Source organism: Pithys albifrons, chromosome 8, assembly GCF_047495875.1.
Source record: "Pithys albifrons albifrons isolate INPA30051 chromosome 8, PitAlb_v1, whole genome shotgun sequence".
Taxonomy (NCBI): domain Eukaryota; kingdom Metazoa; phylum Chordata; class Aves; order Passeriformes; family Thamnophilidae; genus Pithys; species Pithys albifrons.
The window spans coordinates 9622120-9648666 of record NC_092465.1 but is presented as its reverse complement, the minus strand read 5'-3'; the positions used below and the strand labels follow the sequence as shown (position 1 = coordinate 9648666).

The window sequence follows — 26547 nt, the reverse complement described above, 5'->3', positions numbered from 1 at the left end:
GTGAGTCAGTGTTTATTAACCTTGCTAATTGGACAGGCTTTTTCAGGCAAGATGGATATATCTTAATTGGTAAAACCATTGCATTGTCATTTAGCCAATTAATCCTTTCTAAACAAGGGAAACAGCAGCAATTTTACTTGCAGTGAGTAGAAATAAACTTGTCACATTCTGCACATCAATTTACACATTCGTACCTTTCCACTTCCATTAGTAACGCAGCCCTTTGATTTCAAAAATGAGGCAATCTACAAAATAACATTTGAATGTATGGAAATTTGGGTACATATATATAAATGGATCTTAATTTGTTAACTTAATTTGTGACCTCAATCTGCACATTCAAAAGAAAGTGATTTGCAGCTTTAATAGAGGCATAAGAAAGCACATTAAAAGACTGTTTTCCAGTTTATAAACCATAGCCCAAGGCTAGAGTTTTCACTAATGCTCTTTTAAATAGCACTGTTGTTGAATGTTTACTTTTCACACAATTGGTATTGAATTCTGCTAACTGATCCTTAAAAAAGACCCTGTAAGCATCTGCTTGTTAACAAGTATTAACAGTCTGTTACAGAAAACTATATATATGCCTTTTATACATAAAATTGCACTCTAAAATTTATGCCTTGGTTCAGTACATTATAAATTATAATCCAGATAAAAATAACTATCAGAAATTTTCCAGTCCACTGGGTAATATTACCAAAGGCACATTTTCCATTTCATAATTTCTTTTTATTCTAATTTATTTTCTGTAATACCTCAGTCCTTTTCATCAAACACTGAACACTCAACTGTGAAACAGTATCAATGGCAGGTTATAATTCATATTGTTTATGTCCTATATCTGAAAGTGTTCAGTAGTCAACCAGGGGTTGCCTCTGACAGCTTATTATCTCCAGAAAAGCCAGCCTTTTATTATGAAGTATCCTGGAGGGATGCAATGCACAGAGGTCTGCACATGACCAACAAACAGTCCCTTTGTGTTTTAGGAATATTTTAGTGCAAGGTAATGGTTTTTCTTACCCTCTCTACACACTGGAACCCATCCCATAAAGACCTTAAAGCACACAAAGGATGATCACTTCAACAGAAAGGAAGTTCACTTCTTTGAAGGCTGGTGTCTACCACCAGAGAATGGAGGAGCATGAATAATTTCCATTGGGATGATCAGGAAAATGTTATGGAGAAGGGAGGAAAGACAGTACTGCTGTAATAAAAAGAGACGAACTTTGATCACCACTGTTTCTGACACATATTCCATCTTTACTAGACTAGACATTTAGCTGAAAGATAACAGTTTCTAAGAACTATCTATGCCTGATTTACCCAAACTATGAATTATGAACTGTGAATGTTTTTGTTGTGAACTGTGAGAATGTTTTTGTCATGGCCATGTTAAGAAACATCCTCAACTCTTAGCTCATCTTTTAAAAGATCAACTGCTTTCCTCAGGATTTGCAAGAAAAAAAAAAGGAATGTGTACAAGTTCAAACAATTGTTTGTATTCAGAGAAATCTGCAGATATCCAGACCTGCATTCTGAACAATCCCTTGCCAATTAGACAGCACAAACTTACCAGCTTTTTATTTCTTTGAAGAGAGCAGAGATACCATTTAGCTGGTATAATGCAGGCTATTCTGCAGCTTTTCCATCATACTATCCCATTTTATATCTCCCTGGGCTTTTTTACAGCTTGTATACATTGACTGCTCTTTTCTTAGGGGCTTTAAGTGGAAAATATGGGTTCTAGGAACACAGCGTGTATTGCTGCTATTTCAATGCCTTTTAGTATACAAGAATATGCTTTTCAGCATAAATAGCCTGGACCATTCTTCAAAATGAGCAAATAATTCACTATGGATAAAACCAATTTTGGGTGATGCCAATTTCCCACCAGAAAGCAGAAGACATCTCAGCTGCAAGGTGATATGCTGAGAAATCTCCTTTCCTAGGGAATACGCCCAGAGCATTACAGGTTTCTCATGAGGCTCTGCAGTTCATTCACTCAATCCATGCACCCTTTTGCCAAGAGCCATGCATTAAACTTTTGAACAGCTAATGACATTGCTTGGACATTGTCTTTGCGGATACTAAAGGTGTTCAAGTCTTCCCTTTCATTAAAAATCTCAAGTGTATGGTTTGCAGTCATGTCTGAGATTTAGCAACTTACCTGCAAAAATTCAAGGACAGGTCGTAACTAAAAAAAGCAAAATCAGAAGAATTTGGTCATTAGGTCTTTTCACATTTTATTTGAAAACAGTGGACTGTAAATTAATTACCAAAATTACACAGTACACTGAGGTCCTTCACACCAGGCTAAACTGAACAGTTACAAGGCTGAGGTTTCTCACCGGTGTAATTATTGTGTTTGGGGTAGTGGGCACAGTGTGAGTCCTTGACAGATGTGGCACTACTGGTAGTTCTCCTTGTGTAAGAAGTTGCTGACCTCATTGGACAAAAGTAAATGTAACGGACACAGAAGGCCTTTTACATTAACAGGATAAAGAAATCCTAAGCCATGGACTTTGGAAAATTACCGTTATCCCAAAATAAGGGTTTTATTAAGTGCTTTCAACTTCATTGTCTCCATGTGTTTTTGAATCTTCTCTCCAAGCTCATTGTTTTGGAGTTGACAATGTCCATCTGGATGGTTGTGCAGGTCTCTGCAAGAAATTTAAAACATCATTTTTATTTATAATAACCAGGGAAGCTTCTTAGGAATATTGACAAATTCAAAGAAAGAGACACCCCACACAATTTGTTTTGTTTTTTGGGGGTTTTTTTGTAACAAATACAGAGGCAATTCCATTACTTATGCAGAACTGGAAAAGTAGTGCAGCTGTGGAAAGAACACTCACTCATGGCTTGGGCCAGTTAGGAAAGTTAACCATCTGAGAGGTAAACACAAACTGACTGAGTTTTAAATTTTGTCCATGAAGGAACACATGCTGTACTTGCCAGAATAAGAAAAACTGATTTGCCTTAAGGATAAAGTGCTGAAACTGCTCTAGGGGAACAATACCTTCCCTGTCCTTTAGTGAAATACCACCCCATCAAAACCAAGAAATAACCTTCCAGCGACAACATAAAGGATTAGGACTTCAATGTTTGCTATGAAATTTTTGTATCCCTCTTTATAAAGCCAAAATAATAGGGAAGATTTCAACAAGTAAATATCAATACCCAGAGTTGTTTGATATAGAAGAGTATTTTCATTTTTGATGAAAATATCTAAAACTTCAAAGAGAAAGAAGCTTACAGTTATGAAACTACTTACCCAGAAGAAGCATCATCCAGCACTGCATCACTGGGGAAGAAAAAGGTCACTGTTTAGTTACCCAAGCTGTCCCAAATCCCCATGTTCTGACAAGCAGTGTCATAAAATGTAAAAACCAGCACTGACTATGACACACCTGTATTTTTACAGCAAATTGTCTTCAGTCAATGCTGTAGTAATCACAATACAGCAATCAGTGTTTTGTCAGAGATCTCACAATACACAGCACTGGTTTAAAGTTTAATGGCTGACAGTTACACAGGATTTCAATGTCAATCAAATTATATCACTCTAAAATTACAGGAGACACTCAAATGTCTTGATGGCTTTGAAAGTTTCAGGTTATTATGTTCATCCTTACATCGAAGCCACATCATGATCACTTTAAAGAGGGGCAATTTTTAGAGTGAAATATTAATTTCCTTGCTGCAAGTCCCGCAAAGTATCTGTGAAAACACTGGGCCAGAACTCACCACGTTCTCCTGTGTTGCTCTACAATCACTTATTGTACCCACACTACCTGCTGCAACGTATGCTGGGGGAGTGTGAAGCTCTGACAGCAGAGCAAATGTGACCCACTGCTAGGAAAAGCCTGAGACAAAAGCACCATAGCAGGGGGAAACTCTAGGGCTCTTTCCTCTGCCAGCATTAAGTATCTAACCAAACATGTCACTAAAAACCAAAAGTCACTGGTGCAAGAATGCTGAACATCTCTGATAAGGCAAGACAACTACCTCAAGCATTAGATCCTATTGATATAACCAAAATCAGGGACATGTGTCACGTTCACAGCTGCTTTCTGACATAAACCCCAGAGATTGTATTTGCAGTGCAAATTTGCTCAAAGTACCAGATCTGCATCCCACTTGTGATGGAGCCCATAGAGCATCTCAGTATGACTTTCTATGCAGTTCTATGCAGTGCTTGACTTCAGATTCCTTCCCATTCTTCTCTCCTCATTTCAAATTATACCAACCTTTCTTCTTTTGCTGATTCCTCTTTGTCTTTTTCTGTGAGTGCCTGACCAACCTGTGGAAATTCAGCTCTCACCATCTCTGGAGTAAGAATCATTTCAAACTCAGCTTCATCTGTATCACTAAAAATTAGTAAGATAATGAACAGTTGACCTTTATCCTTTTAAAAGTAATTTTTAGCCAACAAAAGCAGAAGTATGTTTTATGACAGAGGGGGTTTATGCTTTTGCCTTTGAGGATCTCTTGAGACAGGTTTACACAGATCCATACAAGTGGTTAAGACACAGTCAATGACACCATATACAGAACAGAGGAGAAACTTACTGGTCACCTATGTTCTCCTTGTCTCTCTCAGGTAAGTCAGACAGCACTGCTGGTACATCTCTTGGAAGCATATCTAAACTGTAAGGATCCCTGTTGTGGAAATGGTATTAGTTCAAGTTATTAATGCAAATGGTATTAATGCAGTTACTCTGCCCTAAACTTTTCATATTTTGAAGCTTCACAACAGTTGCAGTTACAGTGAAGATTATGTACTTCTAAACATTCATGGAAAATCTGAGTCCACCAGAAACTGAAATGATACAAGGGAATGTGAGTCTGAGAGATTCTGGCTATGATTGGTTACAAGTGTCCATACGTTACAGATTTTACCTGCGGGAGAGACAGAGTTTGTACCTCCTGGGGTCTTCTAGGACTGAGCCAACAACTTTCAGGCCCAGACTGGAACTCTCCTTCCTGGGCTAGCCATTTCCTCTAATGATATTGTTCTTAAGCCACCCTTCAAGGACTTCAGTAGGAATTTTCTCTGTTGGTTTTGGATTTCTGAGCAGCAATCAATTCCACCCATATGCCCACTTTCATCTGTGGGACTAGTTACTGGTCAATACACTTACAGAAAACAGAAACCAGTGCAGGGTAGAGGCACTCTATATTCAAATTCTTTCTTACCTACATGTTGTATTTGTCAATGTTGGAATGTTAGGAAAAGTGGAATACACCAACGGTGAGAATTTCCTCCATTCCATTACTCCAGAAATCACTTCCTGAAATGACAAGTGCTACAGCAATCAGACCTCTAACACATAATGCAGAGGGGAGAGAGGCTTGCAGGACACAGTATCTCACTTCTTGGCTGAGAACTGAATCTGGGGAGCTGAATATTTCAAAAATGCTTCCATTATTGTAAGGTTGTGTAATACGATAGAAAGTGAAAATATAGAAAGAGCAAAGAAACACTTTAAAATAAAGATAAATAAGGATAAATAAGACATGCATAAGCTAACAAGAAATAGTTTTTCTGACCCAAGTACTGACTATTTAGGTGCATACATAATTTATATTTGAAAATGTCTTTTGTCTATGATGATTTCATCTTCCTTTTTGATTCCTTAGAGCAAGAACATACCCAAGCCAGCTACTCATACAATAAACCCAAAAAGCCATACCTTGTGATGCAGAAATTTCTTTTGTGTGACTGGAATACTCGATCCTTTGGGGCATTCCTTGGTAAGGGTATATTTTGGATGAGGACAAAGATGATATTCAATATCTGATTCACAATAGGGCAAAGGAGGTAAAAATGGGACTAATCCTGGAGCAGGGTTCTAAAAACAATGAAGGAATTATTTTAATGAATTGTTCTGAGCACAATAAAGCATTAATAAAAACTCAGTTCTTACAATAAATGTAGTCTCCCCAGATTCACAGCCCTGTCTCGTTGTGACTGTTCTGTTTGGTGTGATCCTTCATATTCCCCTCATCCTATAATCTGTCTGGTTTGTTCATGCTCTCTGTTGTCTAAAATACAGCCATCTAGCTGTTGTCTTCTGGTTTGGAGGAAAAAACTATTGCCTAATTATTCAAAAATCCATTGCTGCTTCTCTGAACACTTCAAAATCTAAGAAGGGAAACTGGACTCACCGTGGTCAAAGCTACTGAGAATTTTGCCATTGATTTTCCTGCACTAGCATCTGTTTCTGGATACTGCCTAATGGTGGGGTAGTGTGGGATCAGGCTGTGCCTGGATCTCATGACACGACAGAGGGATGAAAGAGATGCACAGAGGATCTCATCAGTAAGTCCATTGGAGTACTGGCTGCATGCAATGAGGACAAGTCTATACCATGTATGTTATGCCAAGATCATCAGACCAGCACAGTGGGCTCTAGGCCATTTCAGCTATGAAATGCTCACAGAGCCACCCAACCCAGGCACAATGCCATGCTGGCTGGGAGATGTGCTTGTACCCATACACAGCAGTGCTCTGAGCTCTACAGCTACCTCTGCCTGCTCAGAGACACCTCAGGCACCTCCAGGCTGTGCCGTGCTGTGTGGGAAATGCCTGAAGCTGGTGCCAAGTAGCACAATCTACACAACAAGTAACAGAAAATCCTACCATGCACAGCATGTGATGGTAATTTTTTGAATCTCTGTGCCTAATAATTTGGAACTGTGGTTTGGGGTGCTCTGAGAACTATTAGAAACTATAAGGCAGCAGGATGCAATGTGACCAGAGTGACTTTTCTCAGTTTATCCAAGGATCAGGCAGAACTAGTCCCTCAGCTGAACAGCAGGAAGAGACTGTGCCTGTCCTACCTACCTGGGCAAGAGCATGAAGTTACAGAAGGACTGAGATGACAAGATCACAGCTTCTCCTCTAGCATCCAAATGGGAAACAAATGGAGAAGAAGGGAGGGGCTCCATGGTGTTCCAGGGAATCCTGTGATCACTCACCATTTGTGGAGTGTCAAACTGGAGGGGTCTCCCATTCTCTGCTTTCACTGGCAATTTTGTCTTATCATCCCTCCCCTAAACTCAAAACCCACCCTAAAATGAAATGTTGCCTCTCTCAGTGGGATGAGTTCCGTGATTCCTGTCTACCAGAGCTTGCACCAGGAAGGATTACTCTCACTCTGGATGGTTTCATATTCCACTCTGAGTGAGAAAATGGCCCGTAATTCCACATCAAGCTGCTGATGAAACACAGTTCCCTCCATTTCTTACGTTCTTTGTGGAAGTCAACTTCTACTTACAAAGATGCGAATTGGGTTGCTCTCTGCAGGATAGACTAAAGCTTGGGGAGGAACCAGCTTTAAGAGGCTGATATCTCTTTCTGCTACTTTTTCTGGGGATGGTTTGTAAAAATCCTCTCTCGGGGATGGTTTGTGAAAATCTGTCCTCTGGGAGACCAGTTGAAGCTGCTCCTCAGCAGCTGGAACTACTTCAATCAATTCATCCTTGAAAAACACAGACATCAAGGGTTTTCAGAGGGTAGTAAGCCTTTTGGTATATAAATTTGAGACAAAATTAATCAAATAATTGTAGAACTCTAGGGTTGGGAGTGACTTCAGCAAAGTTTGTCTTTTAGATGATTTGTTACCTGGGCCCCCTGCCTGAGGGGTCGGGGAAGTTCCCGAGGTTCGTAACTTGTGGCTGCATAGTGTGTACAAAAAGGCTGATACTTCATAATGTTGAAATGCTGAGGAACCTAAGTGCAAAGAAAAAAGATGTGCTGTAGGAGATGACAATAACTGCTGTCATTTAACTCACAGATGGAATGGGACATTCCAGCTTTGCATGGACACATCACATTTCTGTGGTAAAGGATACGTGGATCACTATCCTGGGACATGGTATATGACCAAACCTTTAAGAAGGTGTGCTTCAGCAGGACAAGCTGAATGAGAGCATTAAAGAATATTTTCATTCTTGCTTTTCTGCAAAAGATCATGGATTTAACAGTTTCTTTATCAAATATTCTGAACTTAATGGGGTGATGAAAAGCTGTGTAAGTAATATAGGTAACACTGATAGATGAATCAATGTAAGGGGAAAGGATGCTACGAGATGCTACAAGAAAGTTTCCAGACTTGTTACATCACCTGAATAAAAAGAAAGTAGACTTTGAGCCAAAATATGCACGGATTTTAACCTGAAGAATTATTTTTACTTTGAAGTGATGTAGAATTTTATTTTTGCTGTTCAAAATTGGAGAGAAATGGGTTTAGAATTCAGGAGAAAAAAGTTTCTATACTCATAAAATCGGAAAAAAATACTTCAAGAAGGAGCTGTTTCCATTTCCTGTGAAGGAACTAAGCCTTCAGAACTGGATGCCAAATAAACAGATTTCCATTATTTTCTAAAAGCAAGTACATTTTAAGTATGTCATTTTTATAAAACTCTAGAATCAAAGGAAAAACTGTGTGGTTTGCAGAGCTTACAGTATCCTCATTCACAGAAGGACTTTGATGTTTGAGATATAAATAATTTCAGTTGAGGTGATTCATCTCTCTGGAGAAAGGGGACTGTTGCTGACTATAAGCTTGTTACTTATGGAAGCAGGTGAGATGTTTTTAATAAAAGCCTGCTAATCATACAGCTAATCATACAGCCATGTGAAGCTGCACAGAGGCCACTGAATCAGGTAAAAAAGGTCTAACTGGTGGAAGAAAGAAACATGATATAGCTGAGGGAGCTGTATTGACTCACCTTCAAGTCATAATAAGGAAGAATATGTCTGACTTTCACATCTACAGATGGAATAGGAACTGGACCAAGAGCATCAAGTGCCTGAAAGAAAACAGTATTTAAAACCAGTAATACAGTGGGCATGTTGTTTTGCATTGGGAGAAATCCATCAGCACAGATAATTGAAAACATACAGAAATAATTACGCAAAGATTTATTTTGTATAGTTTGATATTTCTGCTGTTCTTTCTTGGACTTTGGCATTTCAGTTATTGTTTTCTTTCTTTTCTTCTGAAAAATCATGGATGCTAACTAACTCTGAACATTAATCTATTGCTCAGAATTTTAGAATGCAATTAAGAGTATGCAAAGATTTTTTTTACTATTTTCAGCACTACCTTTAATAAATCTGAAGTCATGAATTAATTTGTCAGAAGCCCAGAACATCAGTCATGTTGTGAAATTTTAATAAAGGCAATACCAGGCCAGTATCTTCAACCAACATTTTAGTCATCATACCTACCAGATCATGGTTTTGTTCATAGGAACTGAAAGAGGGGAATTCAAAAGGCAATATAAGATCTTCAGACATGCTGGATATATGTTCTTCACTCTTCTTTGATTTGCTGAAACTCCTGATTTCTGTCATGAAAAGAAAAATACTAATATTTTGTAATATATCTTAATACACTGTTTCAGAAATAGAATCAAGCCACAAAATGGATTTAACATCTTCCTAAAACAGGATGTGTCTAGTAATTTTAATATAAAAAATAAGGTAATACTTCTTGAAGGCTTTAAATGTCACATCTACAAGATATGAAGCACAATACCTTGACTAGCAGACAGATCTAATTTAACCTTTCCTGAGAGGACATTACAGCTCACTCATTCCAGATTGGTACTCTACCTAGTTCTGCTCAAAAAGGCAGAGACAGGTCAGAGGCCTCTCTTACACTAACTGGCATTACCCCTTCTATTTGCAGCATCCCTGCATCTCCTGCATACTGAGAATGAAAAGTGTGTATTTGCAGAAGCCAGAAAAAGGCCTGATACAGAAAGGTGTGTCTCAGCAGTTGTCAAATTGTGTGTGTACATGGGAGCGGGAGATAAGAGACAAATTCTTCTCTGTCCACCGTATACTCAACTGTGACTCCCACCCAAGGCCAGTTTTCTTCTATGACTGCTAAGCAACAAATCAGTTTTCTGGGCCAGAACTTTCAATTCAGCATAAAGAAAAGTGATTGATTAAAAGCACTTACATGAGAAAGCTATAAGGTAAAAAACTCAACCCAATACCGGCCATGTATCTCATGGTTCCTATTGCCTCATTTGATTGAGTTCAGACATCATGCCTTCATCACATTCAGGAGTCTTTCCCCCTTCCATCACACAGGCAATAATCTCCTCTTATCCTGTGTCTCTCACCTCTTGGGCTCTGCCTAATCTGTTCATCTACCTGTTTCTCATATAGTTTTGTCTGCCCTTTCATTGTTCCTCAGGCTTATATATAGAATCACAGAACAGTTTGGGTTAGAAGGGACTTTTCTAGATCACCTAGAACCCTCCTGCCAAGAGCAGGGACATCTATCACTAGATCAGGCTGCCCAAAGCCCTATCCAGCCTGACCTTGAACATTTCCATTGATGGAGTATCCACAGCTTCTGCCCTGTTATTAATTAAGTAAGCTGCAAGGTGCCTAAGAAGAGTTAATCATGTTTTTAAAATCTGGTAAATAATGTGTATGAAAAATAGATGTATTTTGAATATACCTATTTCTACCTTTAGCAGGACCTGTTGCAATAGGACAAAGGGTAAAGTTTTTGAACTAAAAGAAGGGAGTTTCAGACTAGATATAAAGAAGAATTTTTTTTGCAACAAGGGTGTTATAACACTGGCACAGGTTGCCCAAAGAGATGGTGGATGCCCCATTCCTGAAAACATTCAAGGCCAGCTTGGATGGGGCTCTGAGCAACCTGACCTGGTTGAAGATATCCCTGCTCATTGCATGGGGTTTGGACTAGATGACCTTTAAAGGTCCCTTCCAATTCAAATCATTCTATGATTCCTTGTCACACTTTTTCTGGAAGACTCCTTTGTGAGGATTCTGCTTTATGTGTAATACACCTGACAAACTGCAGCACACCCTGAACTACCATAGGCCATGTCCAAAATATCAACCTGTTCTTCTAATCCTTACCAGACACAGACTGTTCCTCCAGATCTGTGGCCTCTCTGGTCAGTCCACGGAACAGAAGCAACAAACGATTTAGCCGAATCTGAATCAAAATCTGAGAGAATGACCTTTAAAGTTAATATCAAGTTGAGCACTCTAAGATTTACAGCCATAGAAATATACTGTGTATGTTACAACAGTATTTATTCTACAGAGCTCATTCAGACATCTCTATTTCAGAATCTTTAATAGAGTTTTCATTTCAGGACGGAGAAAATGGGAAGGAGAGATGTAGAATGGATCTCAGCTCTACAATGGCATTACACAACAAATACAGTTAAAACTTTAATTCAGTATTACAGGTTAATCAGACTGGGTTTTTTGCTAGGTCCTAATCCTTCAGCTGTGTTTATTGGCATACACAGATTTAACAACAAGTGAACAGTCAGTTGATCAGGGCCATATGAATACTTTTGGCTCTGAGAACAAGGAGAGTAAGTAGCAACCTGCGCTGTGTAATTTGACCAAATATCACAGGGTAAAAATGAAGAACTCTAGGTTACAATATCAGAAGGGGCCATTTACAGGAAATATCTTACAGGAAAGAGCATTTCATTTCAAGACCTCAGTATTGTGAATTGGAGAATATCCAAACTGGACGCTAGGAGAACAGGACATTTCCATCTTCCTTGCCACATTTCAATTTACTGGAGAAAGAGCAGTGGAGATGGAAGATAATATTTAAACCCAATGAAATAAGTGATTTTACTGACTAGTCTTTAACTTTCAGGTCTATACCTCCCTTATTTGAATTTATGCCCATTGTTTCCCATGTTCCCATCACATACCATAGCAAAGAGGCTCCATCATCAGTAATTTTCTCAGATGTGTTGGAAGGTGCTGCTCTCTCCCTCTACATTTCCTCTCCAGACTCGGTGTCTCCTTACAGAGTGAGGCCTACAGACCTTGACCATCTTGGTGGCTCTACACTGAACTTACTCCAGCTTATTGATGTTTTTCTTGTATTAGGGGCCCAAAACTTGGCAATGTTCCACGTGCATTTTGAAATCTTCTCTTTTTGTGCAAAAGTATTTTTTACTTAAAAAAAAATCTAAATTCATCTGCATTTATTTAGTCTCAACTGCAATATGAAGCACAGATGAATAAAAAACTTATTCCAGATCCTTATTTCCTGTTGAGGTAGGGGCATATTTATCAAACTATCAAATCCCTGTGAACATTCCTTATGTGTCCATTTGCATGTTCTTTTGTGCTATTTCCAAGGCATCATGCCATCACACTGTATTCTGGTTGTTCACTTTACCTTGAATGCTGCTTGCTGGAATTTCCTGAGCATCCTTTTTCTGTTGTCCCAAGGGTCATTACGGAGCAAGTCAAATGTGGGATGGATGCTTGGACGCTGCATGGTATTTTTTTAAATATGGAAACAGAAAAGAATAAGGACAATCCCTTTTACAACCAGATAAGGGAGAAATTTCCTTCAGCCCAAGCCATTTCTTGGCCTGAATCCATATATTTTTCCGAAATATTTAAATTAAGTCAGGTGAAAATATTTGCAGTACTGGCATTTAATCAGAAGCCTTCACTGAGGGGCTTAATGGGAGGTAATCACCAAATATTTGCAGATGTGGCATGGGGAATGCAGAGATAATGTAGCATGGTCTGCATCCACACAAATGATAAATGCATACTATGATTTAAGGGCAGTCAGACAGGAGAGGGAATGGACAGGGTGTCTACCAATTATACACTTCATCTTGCACAGCTGGGAATCTGGAATAGCTGTAAGGCCTCACATCAGGACCCCAGCAAAACCAGTGTCCTTTTTCCCATAGTAGCTCATAGCACATACCTGAAAAAAGATGAAAGATGCCACAGAGAAGGACAAAAAAAATCTAAGTACCAGAAAGGTTCCTGTCACTCTGTCCTGCAGATAAAGGTTTCAAATCTCATGATAAGCTTAACCTTATGATCAGGCATGAGAAAGCTTCTCCTGAGAGAAACAAGCAATATAAATCGCAGGCCTGCAGAATTCCACTTGACTCTTATATTAGATCAGAACATCAGAAAATGAGCTGTGCATGTAGCATGATGTTTGCTCTAGCCAAAAGTAAAATGGGAAATAAGGCACTGATGTGGAAATAGGAATATTAGGAGGAAAAGTATTCAATGGCAAACGCCTATGGCTGTTTGTTAGCTTAGTAGGTGACAATAACACATAGGCTATAATAATGTATGAACAAACCTGGCCAACAGCCTGGATAACACGTCTGAAAGAAACTTCTACTTCATTCCTTTGAAACTCCTGTTCTATGATAGGATCTCCTCTTTGGATCTAATTTGTCACCAGGAAGAACAATCACATTAGCACAAAGCATCCAATGAATTCTTTCCTCACTTACAATTATCAAGAACGTAACATTCTGGAGGTGCTTAACAACACACAGACTTCATTCCCTTTCAGGGAGTGATCATTGTAGCCCTCTAGCAATCACACAAAGTAAATAATGTCTTTTCAGGTCTGACTTTCAATCAGATCTCTGTCCTAATGAAACATAGTTTGCATCGCATAGCCAGAATCAGCAGGTAAGGAAATAAACACTTCTAAACAAAGTTAATATACTTCAGTTCAGTGATACAGTAATCTCACAATTTAGATTTTTTTACTTTCTTCCTCCTTTTTACTATTAAATATATTTGAAATAATTAACTGTGCCTAATTCAGTGTATAAAACAAGCTTTTATCCTGTCTATAAATAATTTTACTCCCACAAACAGTTCCTTGGAAATCAGTGGGATGTCAGAAACTAATTGAATATCCAGGAAGCAAGATAAGAAGCATAAACCCCAACTGTCCCTAAGGGCTGTACCACATCAAAAAACATTTCCTGCCACCAGTACTGCTTATTGCTGTTGTCACCTCTATGGAAGATGACCTGCAGTCTGGAGTGATTGGAAGAAACCAAAGAGAGAGAGAGGGTGAAGGTGCAGATGAATTATCTCCTCATGGCTCTACATGAAAGTACTGACTGGATCTCTCTCTTTGAGTGTGAGCCATTCAGGACATCAGCTCTTTAGAGAGGTACAACATAAACAGAAGGTTGTATGCAGCCATGGTGCTGGCAGCACTGTGATGTGACTGGCTGACTGAGTGCAAATCTGTGAGGTTGGGTAAAAATCTAGTTATACTTCCATAAATGGCTTACCCTTCTCTCTACCTCCAAGATAAAACCACCTCAAAAACAGTGATATACAGGCACAGTAAAGATATAACAGCAGTAACAAGCACAGCTAGTAACGGTTTGCATTGACATATGAAGAAAAACTAAAGATGTAGAGAGCTTGATACAATTCACTAATTTACTGCATAATCTAGAAGTAAAACTTTAATTTTAAATTTACAGAAAAAACATCAAAGAGTAACCTTGTATTGCTCTTCTTCCCTTTGTCGTCTTTCAATAATCTCTTTTTTAAATTCTGCAGAGATTGGATCTTCTCCCTTGTGAACCTGCCTGCATTAATAGTGGAGGCAAGAAAAATGTTTTACTTAATGCACAGTTGCTTTATTTAAAGGCTAACAGTCTTACTCTCCTCTTCCTAAGGTGCCTAGGTGCATATGACCTCCAGTTTAAGAGCAGATCTGGGGATTTCATATGAAAACATTGGTGTGCTTACACACCCAGCTGTGCTTTGCTTTACACCATTTGATGCACACAGAATTACAGAATCATTAAGGTTGGAAAAGACCTCTAAGATTATTGAGTCCGGCCATTACTGGACACTGCCAGGTCCTGCACTAAACCATGTCTACATCTATCAGTACCACATCTACATGAACACTTTCAAGTATAATTCTGCTCACTCCATTATTCATTTTAGCCTTGATTTATTTACAACCATGAGAAAATCTTCCTTTGCCCTTAAGGGCACAAGATGAGATGCCTGAGAACAAGGTTAAGTGAAGAAGGTTTTGAGCAGAAACACCATCCAAGAACTCACTGGGTACTACTATTATGGATTACTACTGAGACTGTTCTTAGGCAGAAGAGAAAAAAATGAAATAAAACAACAGTAACTTAGTTGTAAAACAAGCCTTCTTGGGGCAAGAAATGGGAGCATTAGGCACTAGTGGATATTGCATACATCATTCACAGAGCTGTTAGTTAGGCAAATCCTAGTCTTGTTAATGTGGTTAACTGACACTTACCACTTTAGATGATTTGCTTCCTCTTCCTGAACATTTTGTTTGACTTTTAGTTGAAATATGGCTTCCTTCATCTGTCTGGTTTTTATCCCTTCTCTCCCTTGGGAAAGGACTGCAGGAACATCAGAAAGCCATATCACACCTCAAACTGATTTGGATTTTTAGTTGTGAAATATATCCATTATGATAACTGAACCATTAATAAAGTTGAGATTTCTCATAAAACTAGTGTCACATCACCTCAGCAATTCTGAAGCAAAGAACCTTATCAGAAAACTACAAATAATGCTAAGACCAAGTTTATGCTACTTAATGACTTTACCTTCTTTTAAGTCTTTAATCTTCAATTTGCCTGGTTCCTGTATCAAAACAGTACTTACAGCATGTGGGTTTGACAAATCTGTGGGGAATCTGAGGTTCTGGTATTCAATTTCCTATGAGATAAAAATTAATAGGAAGAAATAGAAAGCTGAAAGATTTCCAGCCCCGAAAACTACTTTTAATTATTATCTTTTCACACCTTTACCTTTTGAATAGGCTTTGATCGTGGTTGGCTGAACTGGTCTCTTCTCCACACCATGAATTTTCCTGCAGACCTAGTTTTTTTCTCTGGATGACTTTGTTTTTTGTCAAAACGTGCTTTTCTAGATGTCAAAAGGACAGATATTGCTCTCGTAAGTACTCTGGAAATGGCATATAAGTCTAGTACATGCATTTATATAGCCTTTACGTATACTAAGAGACTGGAAATTTCTCTCCCAAATAGCTGGAACCAAACTGTTTAATCTTCAGTGTTCACAAAAAAATTAAGTACAGCCCAAAAGGCCTCATTGCTAAAAAACCCCTGCATTTGCAAGGCTTCAACAATAAAAATAATAAAGAGCAGGAGTAATAGAAACTGAGGATACTCAATACTTCTTTAAGAACATGTAACTTCTTGTTATATTTATTTTGGTAGTTTCACTTCATAAAGATTATAGATGTTCTAAGCAAAAGATGTAGCAGAGCAGGTACATGTAACAGTCAAATTACATCATTCTTTTTTAAGCCTCCAAAGATACAAATGCTTAAAATTATTATAGCAAAATGGTATGAAATCCTATTACATACGTATTTTTTAGAACTGGGCAAAGAAACTCAAAGATTACTCAGCCACACATACATCAGACCCAGATGTGGTGTTGATGTTCCCGTGAATACACACACACAGGGTTTTGAGTGAAACTGTGCAATCCGTAACTGCATTGCCATTTGTGCTGTTCCATACTCAAATGGGGAATATTTCACAGTTACTTTCACTTTTTCATTGCCTGGAATGATTCCTGTGATTAGAGGAGAAAAACAGTAAGAGTTCATAGAACATGAGCCCACCTACATATGCTGAAATTGATTCTAGGCTTCCTTTTTTTAAATGCAATTTAATGTTTGAGTGGTTGGCAGTAGGCATGGAAAATATTTCAGGTCTCAAAGTGAGAGAACTGTATCCATTGCCAGATAATAGAAGATATTTTGCAATAGCAGAGAGATTTGACAGTATGGCTGTAATGTTTCATACTGCTTTGAAAATGATTGCCTGTTTACATGTAGACATTCTTCACTTGCATCTGCTAGTCTTAAGTCTTCAGCACTTTCTGTCTTCATGAGCAAAGCATTATAAACATATTCCTCTGTGCTCTTCCAAGTTAAGGGACTCATCTGGATTTGATGCATTGCCTATCTCTACTTGATCTTATCTTTTTATTTACCATTTCCATTATTTTCTCAACCACTTTACCCTAAACATTCAGTGCAATCCCAGGATAGAACCATAGAATCGATTGGGTTGGAAAAGACCTCCAAGATCATCAAGTCCAACCCTTGGTCCAACTCCAGTCCCTTTACTAGATCATGGCACTCAGTGCCACATCCAATCTCAGTTTAAAAACCTCCAGGGATGGTGAATCCACCACCTCTCTGGGCAGGCCATTCCAATGTCTGATTACTCTCTCTGGAAAGAATTTTTTTCTGATATCCAACTTAAATTTCCCCTGGCAGAGCTTAAGCCCGTGCCCCCTTGTCCTATTGCTGAGTGCCTGGGAGAAGAGACCAACCCCCACCTGGCTAGAACTTCCCTTCAGGGAGTTCTAGACAGTGATGAGGTCACCTCTGAGCCTCCTCTTCTCCAGGCTAAACAACCCCAGCTCCCTCAGCCTCTCCTCATAGGACTTGTGCTCCAGTCCCTTCTCCAGCCTTGTTTCTCTTCTCTGGAGAAGATACAGAGACTGCTAAACATTTGTGCAGCAAGATGCTTATTCAGCTCATCAGAAATACTGATTTCTCATCTCTGTCAACTGACCATTGCCTGGGCTTCTGCAAACTGTAAACACCAAATAGTTTCCCTGGGTTGCGTTTGAGTACTTTTCTCTGTGTGCATACAATTTGCTAGAGTATCTCATCCTTGAAAGTTAACTCTATGGCAGTGTTAGGTTTACAGTTGGACTCGACCTTAAAGGTCTTTTCCAACCTAAATGATTCTATGATTCTCTGATTACTGATCTCTGAGCACAATGGCTTGAGTAGGAACTGAAACTTTTTAGTCCTTTTCCGGTGGCCTTCAGCACCTCAATAGTTTCAGGCTACCAAAATTTCTGACTTAAGTTTTACTGGGTTGATATTTTTTTTCTGGGATATACCTGTGTGAAGACAAAGGCCAGATGGACATTCTGGAACATCCCATATTTTGTCAGAGGTTTGAAGATGGGCATTACCAGAAGAAATCTACCACAGATGGCTATTTGCCATGAGGCTGCATGTGACTGGCTGCATTTACCTAGAAAAACCCTGAGGCAAAGGGTTTTTTTCTGTACAGCACTGAATACACTGTCACAAGTAACCACACTTCATAAATACAGATTTAATATTTAGAATTTTAAAGAAGTTCAGTGTACCAAATGTTGGCTGGACGGTGAAGGCTCTGTGAGGCTGAATAATATCAATGTGGAATTCAAAATCTATTGGACAGCTGCACTGCAATGGGATAACATACTCCTTACTGAAAAGAAAGAAAGGAAAAGTTAAATTAATGAAGCTACAGTTGACAATCAATTACAAGCTGGAAAATTATACTACACACAACATGCACTAAATTATCTGTGTTCAGAGGGGTAGGCTACTTCTTAATGTGAAAATCATAATTCCTCACTGTTCCAAAATAGCAAAAAATTTAATACCTTTCACTCCCTGAGGAAATGAAAGCTAAATTTTTATCTGAATGCTGGACGTTTTACGTCTTGACTTCCTTTCTCCTACCCATACAGAATCTGATTACAGAAAAATTTTAAATCTTGTTTTTTGGAAGTTATTTAGGTGTATCTTCAAATTCTTACAAACTCTAACAAGTAGCAAATACAAACAATCAAAATGGGAGCAACAATGAGAATAGAATCAGAAATCAGCCTTTTCCCACGACTCTCCCTGTGAAAGATGATGAGAAAAGACTGCAGTCTTCAAAAGTGTTGAAAACTCCAACACATGACTGCACTTTAACCACTGCAGAAATAATGATGCCGTGGTCTGATTTTCATAAAAGCCCTTTATGTCTCATGCAAGTTGTATGAGGAGTATTAACACACATCTTTTCAAGCTGTCTTGCCTTTGTATGCATCTGTTTTCACAGACTAAACTGAAACACAAAAGCATTGGTGTAACACCATCCCTCATCCTGCAAATCAAGATCAATTTACCCAGGCTTACTTCTGCTGTTTATTAACTGTCTGACTGAAATCCTACCCTGCTGATTAGCAAAGAATGCACGTTATACACAATGTTCCTTTGGAAAGCACATTTTGAAATGCCTAAGGAAATAAGCAATAATAGCAAAGTTCTTTTTTCTCTGTCTTAATATGACCTATTAATGAAGAAGATGCAACAGCAGACTGGGCAGGCAATTTGTTTTAGGGTATATTGCAGCTTGAACAGTAACCACAGTGCTGTAAACCCAAGACAATTATGCCACCTGTTGCCTGATGGACCTTCTGGAGAGCAAAAGGTGGCAGAATATCTGTCTGTCTGTCTGTCCGTCTGTCTATCTCTCTATCTATCTATCAAATACAGATTTTATCTTACACTTAGGGAAGCAATAGGCAGCATTTCCATTGACCTCACGGGCTATGGATTGAGCCCAGAGTGCCTTGGGTTCTGTTTTTCATTTTGAGGGATGTTTTCATTTTTAGGGAAGCTTTAATTTTTAGCGAAGCTTTAATTTTTACTGAAGCTTTTAATAGTTTCATGATTTAAAATGCTGGCAAAAATTGAGGTTTGAAACTATCAGTTTTCTTTAAAGGAACTCTTTGAAATTCCCTGAAGAGTATCCCTGAGCATCCCTGCTGTGTTGAAAAAAACTCCCATTATTTGAGATTATATTTTTTACTCTTTATAATATCCTCTCTGTGTTCTGGGAATAAAAAAAAATCTGTGTACTTCAACATTAAAATGGAGCAAATAACCAGAATCACAAGGGGCACCCAGAAAGTCAGGTCTTATATTCAGTCCTGTGAGAAAGCTGTAACACAACTTCTGAGGGATTCACTAGAGTTTAGCAAATTAAAAGGAATTAAAAAAAAACCAAAAGGACACAATGTTCATTTTGCAATGCTAGGCTAATTTTTACTGCAGAATTTTCCTTGTATGTGCCTTGCCAAGTCATATTTCTGAGCTCCAGTAAAGTTCATTAGTTACTTTCAGCTCACAGGCTGAGACAAAACCTACCTGCTAAGAACTTCAGTTCCTAGAATTCACTCAAATCTTTACACTAACACAAAACACCATAATTACAACTAATGTAGAACATATCCTGCAGAACTAAACCCTAAAATAATAGGATCTGACCTCTCCTTTTCCCCTTCCCAGTTGCTATCAACAACTACTACAGCTTGCTTTGTGAGAACAGTCAGTGTTACATCCACATAACAAAGTAAAATGAAGTCTATGCCATTCAGAGCTTTGCATCACTTTAAGTTTGTTTAAGCAGAAGAAGCAAATCTAATGACTGATCAATCTCTGGACTGAGGTGAGCTATTTGCTAGCACTTACCCCTACCACACATTAATTTCCAGAACCTACACCAACCAAATCTTAATTTAAAGAATGCTTCATCTTGAAAAGAAGATGCATTCACTTAGGACATAAAAATGCTGAAAAGACACAGCACTTGAGAGTGTACAGATTACAAAAGGCAGCCATGCTGCTTCACCATATGATGAATGAACTGAGTTAGCACCACTTTAGACTTACTGAAAATCAAGTGCCATCTTTGTATACATTTAGTTTGCACAGCATTTATTTTACTGTGAATGTGCACCTGAAACAGTCCATGTATAGAATTACTTTGCAGTCCAGATGGCAGCTTAGTTCCTTAAAGCTTCTAAGACATAAAGTTGTATAATAGAGGAAAATGAGATTTTTCTGGGTTTGGGCATGTCTCACAAAATGTGGACAAATGTCTGTCCTTAACTCACCTCTGACCAACCGATACATCAGATAGATTTATAAATGTTGGAAATTGTACAACATTCATAGCAGGATAAGCATGCACGGGAACAACTAAGGTATCATCTCCCTGCAAACAAACAAACAAAGGGTGCAAATACTTATTTCTTACAATGAAGGAGTCATGGAATCATAGAATGTTAAGGGTTGGAAGGGACCTTAAAGATCATCTCATTCCAATCCCCCTGCCATAGTCAGAGACACCTCCCACTAGACCAGGTTGCTCAAGGCTTTATCCAGCCCACCCTTGAACACTGCCAGGGTTGGGGCATCCACAGCCTCCCTGGGCAACCTTTGCCAGGGCCTCACCATCCTCGAAGTGAAGAGCTCCTTCCTAATATCTAACCTAAATTTCCTTTCTCTCAATTTGTACCTCTTACTCCTTGTCCTGTCACTACAGTTCCTGATGAACAGTCCCTCTCCAGCTTCTCTGCAGGCCCCCTTCAGACACCGGAAGGTTGCTAGGATGCCTCCATGTAACCTTCTCCTCTGTCTGAACAACCCCAAGTTCCTCAGCTTGTTATGGAAGTAAAAAGTTTCTCTAGCACCTAGCCAGTAAGTGGGCATAAAACATCTTCAAGATTATCACTGTGTTGCACCTCAGAATACTGATGCTCTACCTGCTTTCAGTATCCATCTGTTTCCAGATTTTATGCAACTCTCTAGAGCTCCTCTGAACCTGCTCAGCTAAGACATTACATCAGTGTGGCACTGGCAGAGAACAGCAGAATAAGTAATATAATCTTACCCACAGCTCTGGGATGTTTACAGAGAAAAATTTCAGATGCTTAAAATTAAACACTTCAATCAAGACTTACTGGAAATAAACCCATGTAGCTCTAGAAGATTAACTTACAGTTGTTACAGATGTTTTATTCCATTACAGTTTTAACTACATTTTGTGATAAATCCTCACCTCGCAGTGAATTCGGATGCAGTCATAGTAATACCGCCACTCATCAGGACAAAAATCAACAGTCACCACATATGACAAACCAGGGACAAGCCGGTGCTGGAAAAGGATCCAAACAAGACAGAAGGCATGTAAAATCTGCTTATGTGACACAAAACCTGTTTTGCATGTGAAGGGCCATGTGAAGGTCTTCTGACACTTACTGTTTTGTTGTATTTGATCTGAAAATACGTTGTCTGGGGTGGTATTATGTGAGGGCTTATTACATTGGCAGAAATATTTATCAGCTTCTGTAGAACAAAAGAAAACCAAAACCAAAAAACACTTTAAATATATAAAGTCAATTGAGAATGCCAACTGCACTTTTTGTAAAACTTCCCACTACAAAGAAGTAGTAATTTTTACTTTAATAGAAATAATTCTGAATATGCTCTGAATTTAAAAGAAAATTATGCAAATCTTACATCCTGCATTTTTATTCTTTGGAAAAAGTCACAATTCTGAACCAAGGAATAACACTCTTGCTAAAAGATGCTACTGTTGAACCAAATTCTTGTTCTGTTTTGCTTGTGTGCAAGAGGAACAAAAACTGAAGCAATCTATTGATCACTTTTGGAGAGGTTTGAAACAACAGGAATCATGTAATACTCCATGGTTTTGTTTTGGAACACAAAGCAACAAACCTTTGGATAGCGATAGTTCAGACTGTAAAGCCTCTTGCATCTTGTTTACTTTCATTGTATCTGGAGAACCTCATCCACCACAACGACCCAACCTCTGCCTCAACACATTTACCACAGAAATAAAGAAGGCAGACAAAGGGAAAGCAGAGAGAAGAAAAAGAAAGACCCCTACCATTCACAGGGAAAGGCAATCAAACCTATGCACTGAATTTTCTTCCTCAGAATAAATTGTTCTTGGCAGAAGGCCAGAGGTGCTTTCAAAACCTTCCCAGCAGTGAACGTGCTTGCAGACACAAGTGACTCTCCAAGGACATTTTGAAAACAAGTTTCTTATGGAGTTAAAGCACAAATCCCTTCATTCATGATGTGCAAGTCACAAATCACTTACACTGCTTGCACACACAGAAAACAGAAATTAAAATAGGGAGTGTAAAGGGGGTTCTGCACACAGCATGGTTGGTACTTGTCTGTTTTGCTACCTCAGGGCCACTGATTCTAAGTGCTTCTTTTTAGAGCACTCCACAGAGCAAAGGCCTCACAACCACAGGCAGTCAACTCAGATCCTGCTACCCTTTTATCAGACCCAAGAGGATTCCTGCTCTGACACTTACCAGTGTCTGCTGGTGATGTTTTCCAACTTCGTACCCTCCATAGTGTAACACAGCAGGCTCAGCCCGTACAACCTTGCTCCTCTGAAGTGTTGAATAAATCTCTACAGATCATAAAACAGGGAGAAAAGGAGACCAGGTGAAATACACATGATGATTGCTACTTACATTAAGTCTGTTTATGCTATACCCAGTATATTAGAGAGAAAAAAACGAGACATCATTTCTTCTGCTAAGTAGGCACGAATTTTTAAAAACTCCAGCAGAACCATGATCCTGTCATCAGTTTATCTCTTGCCATTATGGCTTCAACAAGCCACCCCAAAACTTTAGGGTCAGTCAGGATCTGTACAGCCACTATTTCTTTCTTACCTATGCATGATTTGGGCTCACAGGAAGCAACAGTTTTGTCTGTGAGTTGCAGAAAAAAAACACCAAAACCAAACCAGCCAAGTGACTGGATTGCTCCAAGGCTGGGCAACAGTCAGAGAGCAGAAACTTACTCGATTCCAGCAGGTGGTTGGGGACAGCACCTCTTTTTTCAGGTTCCTCCACGAGGCTGCCTAGAAGGACACTTGGTATTTTCCTGAAGGTCTTCCTAGCACCAGTGATGTCCGTGGAGGCCGACTGAACCACATCCATGTTAGGACAGAAATGGGGTCTCAGTGGCACTAAAATTCCTCAGTGCCTGGGGTCAAATGAAAACAACATAGTGATCACAACATCTTCCCTTGCACTGGTAACATCTGCTGCCTGAAACTGCCTCAAACATTTAGGAGAGAGAGTTACTTTTTTTCCCTGCTAAAGTACATTACTCTGTGTGTGGCAAGTATAAGAAGAGAGTGATTCCAGGAAACCTTGCTCCCACTGCAAGGCCTAGCACTTTGGGCATGTTCGTCATCTATTGTAAGGCTTTTTGGAGACATTTGCCTTTCAGGTCTATGGAAAACATCTCTCTCTTCCTTCATGTCCCCCAGCACACAGGAAGAGAGGAGGTTCTGATAATTCTGCTATCCAAACTGATTTCTGCCAACATGCTCTTCCAGTCTCTCCTGGGTGTTTGGGTTGTTTAATTGCAGATTAATTTTTAATTTTTAAATATTAGTATGAGGGATAAGAAAACTGGCATTTGAATCTTTTGTTTGGATAGCATCATCTGGGTTATTTGTTTAGTGAAGATAACCATAAACTCAGAAAGCTTTACAGATCCTGTGCTAAGTATGCAGTTATCAGAACATACACTTCTCTAATGACAAGTGCAAATATGACATGATAAAGACACCAGCACAATCCATCCACCAGAAATTATCTTTGTAAATATAGCATACAGCCCTTGGCTCTTGTATGAACTGGAGAACTCTGTGGAGAAAAAAAGATACTCTTGGAACAAGTACTGAATTCAAAAGACATGCTGAGTCTTTCAGCCCTCAAGCAGGTAGCACACCAGTTCCAAAACTGAATCACTATTCCACCTCCCCCACTATTTTATAGTCTCATCTCTGGTATTTGTCTGGTTGTCTAGTCTGCTTTAGATCTTTCAGGCACAAGCTGGGAGTTGCTTCAAGCTCATAAAGTGCTGGTTTGCTTTATGGGTTTGTGCAGTATTAAATAATAAATAAGCAAGAAGTTTAAAATAATGTGCTACCAGCACCCTGGCCTTGATAATATTTTCCACTCAATAGCTCCAAGTACTAATTTTCCACTTGCAACAGAAAACGTGTAAGAGGAGCTGCATTGTTGTGCACAACAGTAAATTTCTTCTGAGGCAATGGGACCAACCAAACTTGGACAAAAGCATGCTAAAAAAATTCTTTCCATTTGCTTGTTCAACTTTAATTTACACAACTGCCACCCTCCTTCTCTTGGTCAGTGCTCCCCATCGGGAATGCACAGTTTGGAAAGGTGTAGGCAGACCTATATTCTCAAAGGATTCCTGGTGTAACCTTCTCATCATGGCTCACCAACTTCAACAACATACTGAATGTTCTTCAAAGGGTTAATACAGGACAAAGCCTTAAGGTCCTGGAACGTCTGACAGATTGATTTTCTTAAATTTTTCAGGATAGCTGTGTATATCCTTAAGAAGACATTTTTTGTGTGTGAAGCCATCAACAGAACTGTGAAACTCTGGGAGTCCATGGCAAAACTCACCGCAGATATCCTCAGACCAGCATCTGCCCTTTGCCTGTCAGTTCTCGAGCTTTCGAGCCCCTTCGTGTCTCAGAGCTGCTCGCAGACCTCAGCTCACCGAGGGATGCGGTGCAACTCCATTACAACACCGTGAGGTTCGCGGGAGCATCGCCGTGCTCACAGCCGCAGCCCCTCCGCGCCCGGCCCCAGCCCCCTGGGCCCTCACAGCCCTCCCGGAGCCCGGCCGAGCCCTCTCCTCCCTCACAGCCCTCCCGGAGCCCGGCCGAGCCCTGTCCTCTCTCACAGCCCTCCCGGAGCCCGGCCGAGCCCTGTCCTCTCTCACAGCCCTCCCGGAGCCCAGCTGAGTCCTCTCCTCTCTCACAGCCCTCCCGGAGCCCAGCTGAGTCCTCTCCTCTCTCACAGCCCTCCCGGAGCCCGGCTGAGCTCTTTCCTCTCTTCCAGACCTCCCGGAGCCCCGCGCCCCGGCCCGGCCGTCTCTGCCCTCGGCGCGTCCCCGCGGCGGTCGCTCCGGCAACAGCTGGGCCACAGATCTGGCGGCTGCGGAGTGTCCCCTGCGGTGCTGTCATGGCGAAAGTGCAAAAAAAGAGGAAAAGCAATGTTTTCTGCCCCCGCCCCTCTCTCTATCTCCTTCCTTTCTTTCTTTTTCTTTTCTTTTTCTTTCTTTCTTTCTTTCTTTCTTTCTTTCTTTCTTTCTTTCTTTCTTTCTTTCTTTCTTTCTTTCTTTCTTTCTTTCTTTCTTTCTTTCTTTCTTTGCTTTCTTTCTTTCTTTCTTTCTTTCTTTCTTTCTTTCTTTCTTTCTTTCTTTCTTTCTTTCTTTCTTTCTTTCTTTCTTTCTTTCTTTCTTTCTTTCTTTCTTTCTTTCTTTCTTTCTTTCTTTCTTTCTTTCTTTCTTTCTTTCTTTCTTTCTTTCTTTCTCTTTATCTCTCTCTTTCTCTCTTTCTCTCTTTCCTTGTCTCTTTCTCCCTCTCTTTGTCTCTTTCTTTCTCTCCTTCTATCTTCTGTTTCATTCACCTCAGCTGAGTAAACAGACTGAGAAAGTTTATTTTCCACTTTACAAGCTGGAAGGATGGTCAGAATTTTCGTCTGCTGGAGACCCCTTACAGGGGACCTGGGTGCCCAAAACAACTCCTGGGGGCAAGGGGAGATGTATCTGCAAAATGCTGTGTGTGTTTTGTGTGGCACAGGTTGGCAATGAAAATAGAATTGCCAACTCCAGAGATTAAACACACGGTAATCCCACACTGAACTTGTTTAGTTACGTGGATTTGCCGGGGTTTTCTTCCTGTTTGCAAGAAAAAGGCCGTGGGAACATGGTACAGCAAAGGACATGTGGATATGTTTCTCCTCCCACAGGAACACAATTTGCATGTACATCTGACTGTTTGGACAGTGATCTTGAGTGTAAACCAAAATTCATCTCTGCTTTTACACCAGAGGATCTGAATATGATACACGTTTGGAAAAGCATTCTGTAGTGTTTTCTGAGAGGTAGCAATTGTGTGGGAAACTAGGTGAAAAGAGGAGGTTGTCAGCCAACAAACCTG

The 26547-nt window shown here is 39.6% G+C and overlaps 1 protein-coding gene across 2 annotated transcripts; it reads right to left on the bottom strand.

The window, feature by feature from the left end:
• Window positions 1-2243: 2243 nt before the first annotated feature.
• On the bottom strand, window positions 2244-25542 carry CFAP221 (cilia and flagella associated protein 221). Of its 2 annotated transcripts, XM_071562208.1 has the most exons (25): window positions 25447-25542; window positions 23356-23540; window positions 22856-22956; window positions 21765-21851; window positions 21565-21660; window positions 20618-20718; window positions 18050-18153; window positions 16285-16444; window positions 15649-15766; window positions 15445-15556; window positions 15126-15234; window positions 14343-14430; window positions 13164-13253; window positions 12222-12317; window positions 10922-11012; window positions 9245-9363; window positions 8743-8823; window positions 7634-7741; window positions 7287-7490; window positions 5700-5858; window positions 5203-5297; window positions 4576-4665; window positions 4254-4373; window positions 3278-3307; window positions 2244-2663 (listed from the first exon to the last, which is right to left on the bottom strand). In XM_071562208.1, the coding sequence occupies exons 2-25, from the start codon at window positions 23492-23494 to the stop codon at window positions 2540-2542; spliced, it is 2622 nt and encodes an 873-aa protein (XP_071418309.1). In that variant the 5' UTR covers window positions 23495-23540; window positions 25447-25542; the 3' UTR covers window positions 2244-2539. The 2 variants fall into 2 exon arrangements, with proteins under 2 accessions (XP_071418309.1, XP_071418310.1); XM_071562209.1 differs by lacking the exon at window positions 25447-25542 and having other exon boundaries at window positions 23356-23545.
• Between the last annotated feature and the right edge of the window lie 1005 nt (window positions 25543-26547).

Bases quoted from the DNA above. Each gene is read 5' to 3' on its own strand.
- CFAP221 (XM_071562208.1), bottom strand. From the start codon at position 23,494: ATGGATGTGGTTCAGTCGGCCTCCACGGACATCACTGGTGCTAGGAAG. The intron at 11,013-12,221 runs GTAAAGTGAACA...TCATTCTCTCAG, and splicing joins TCCAGCAAGCAGCATTCAAG to ATTTTGATTCAGATTCGGCT. The intron at 2,664-3,277 runs GTAAGTAGTTTC...AATTTCTTGCAG, and splicing joins CTGGATGATGCTTCTTCTGG to AGACCTGCACAACCATCCAG.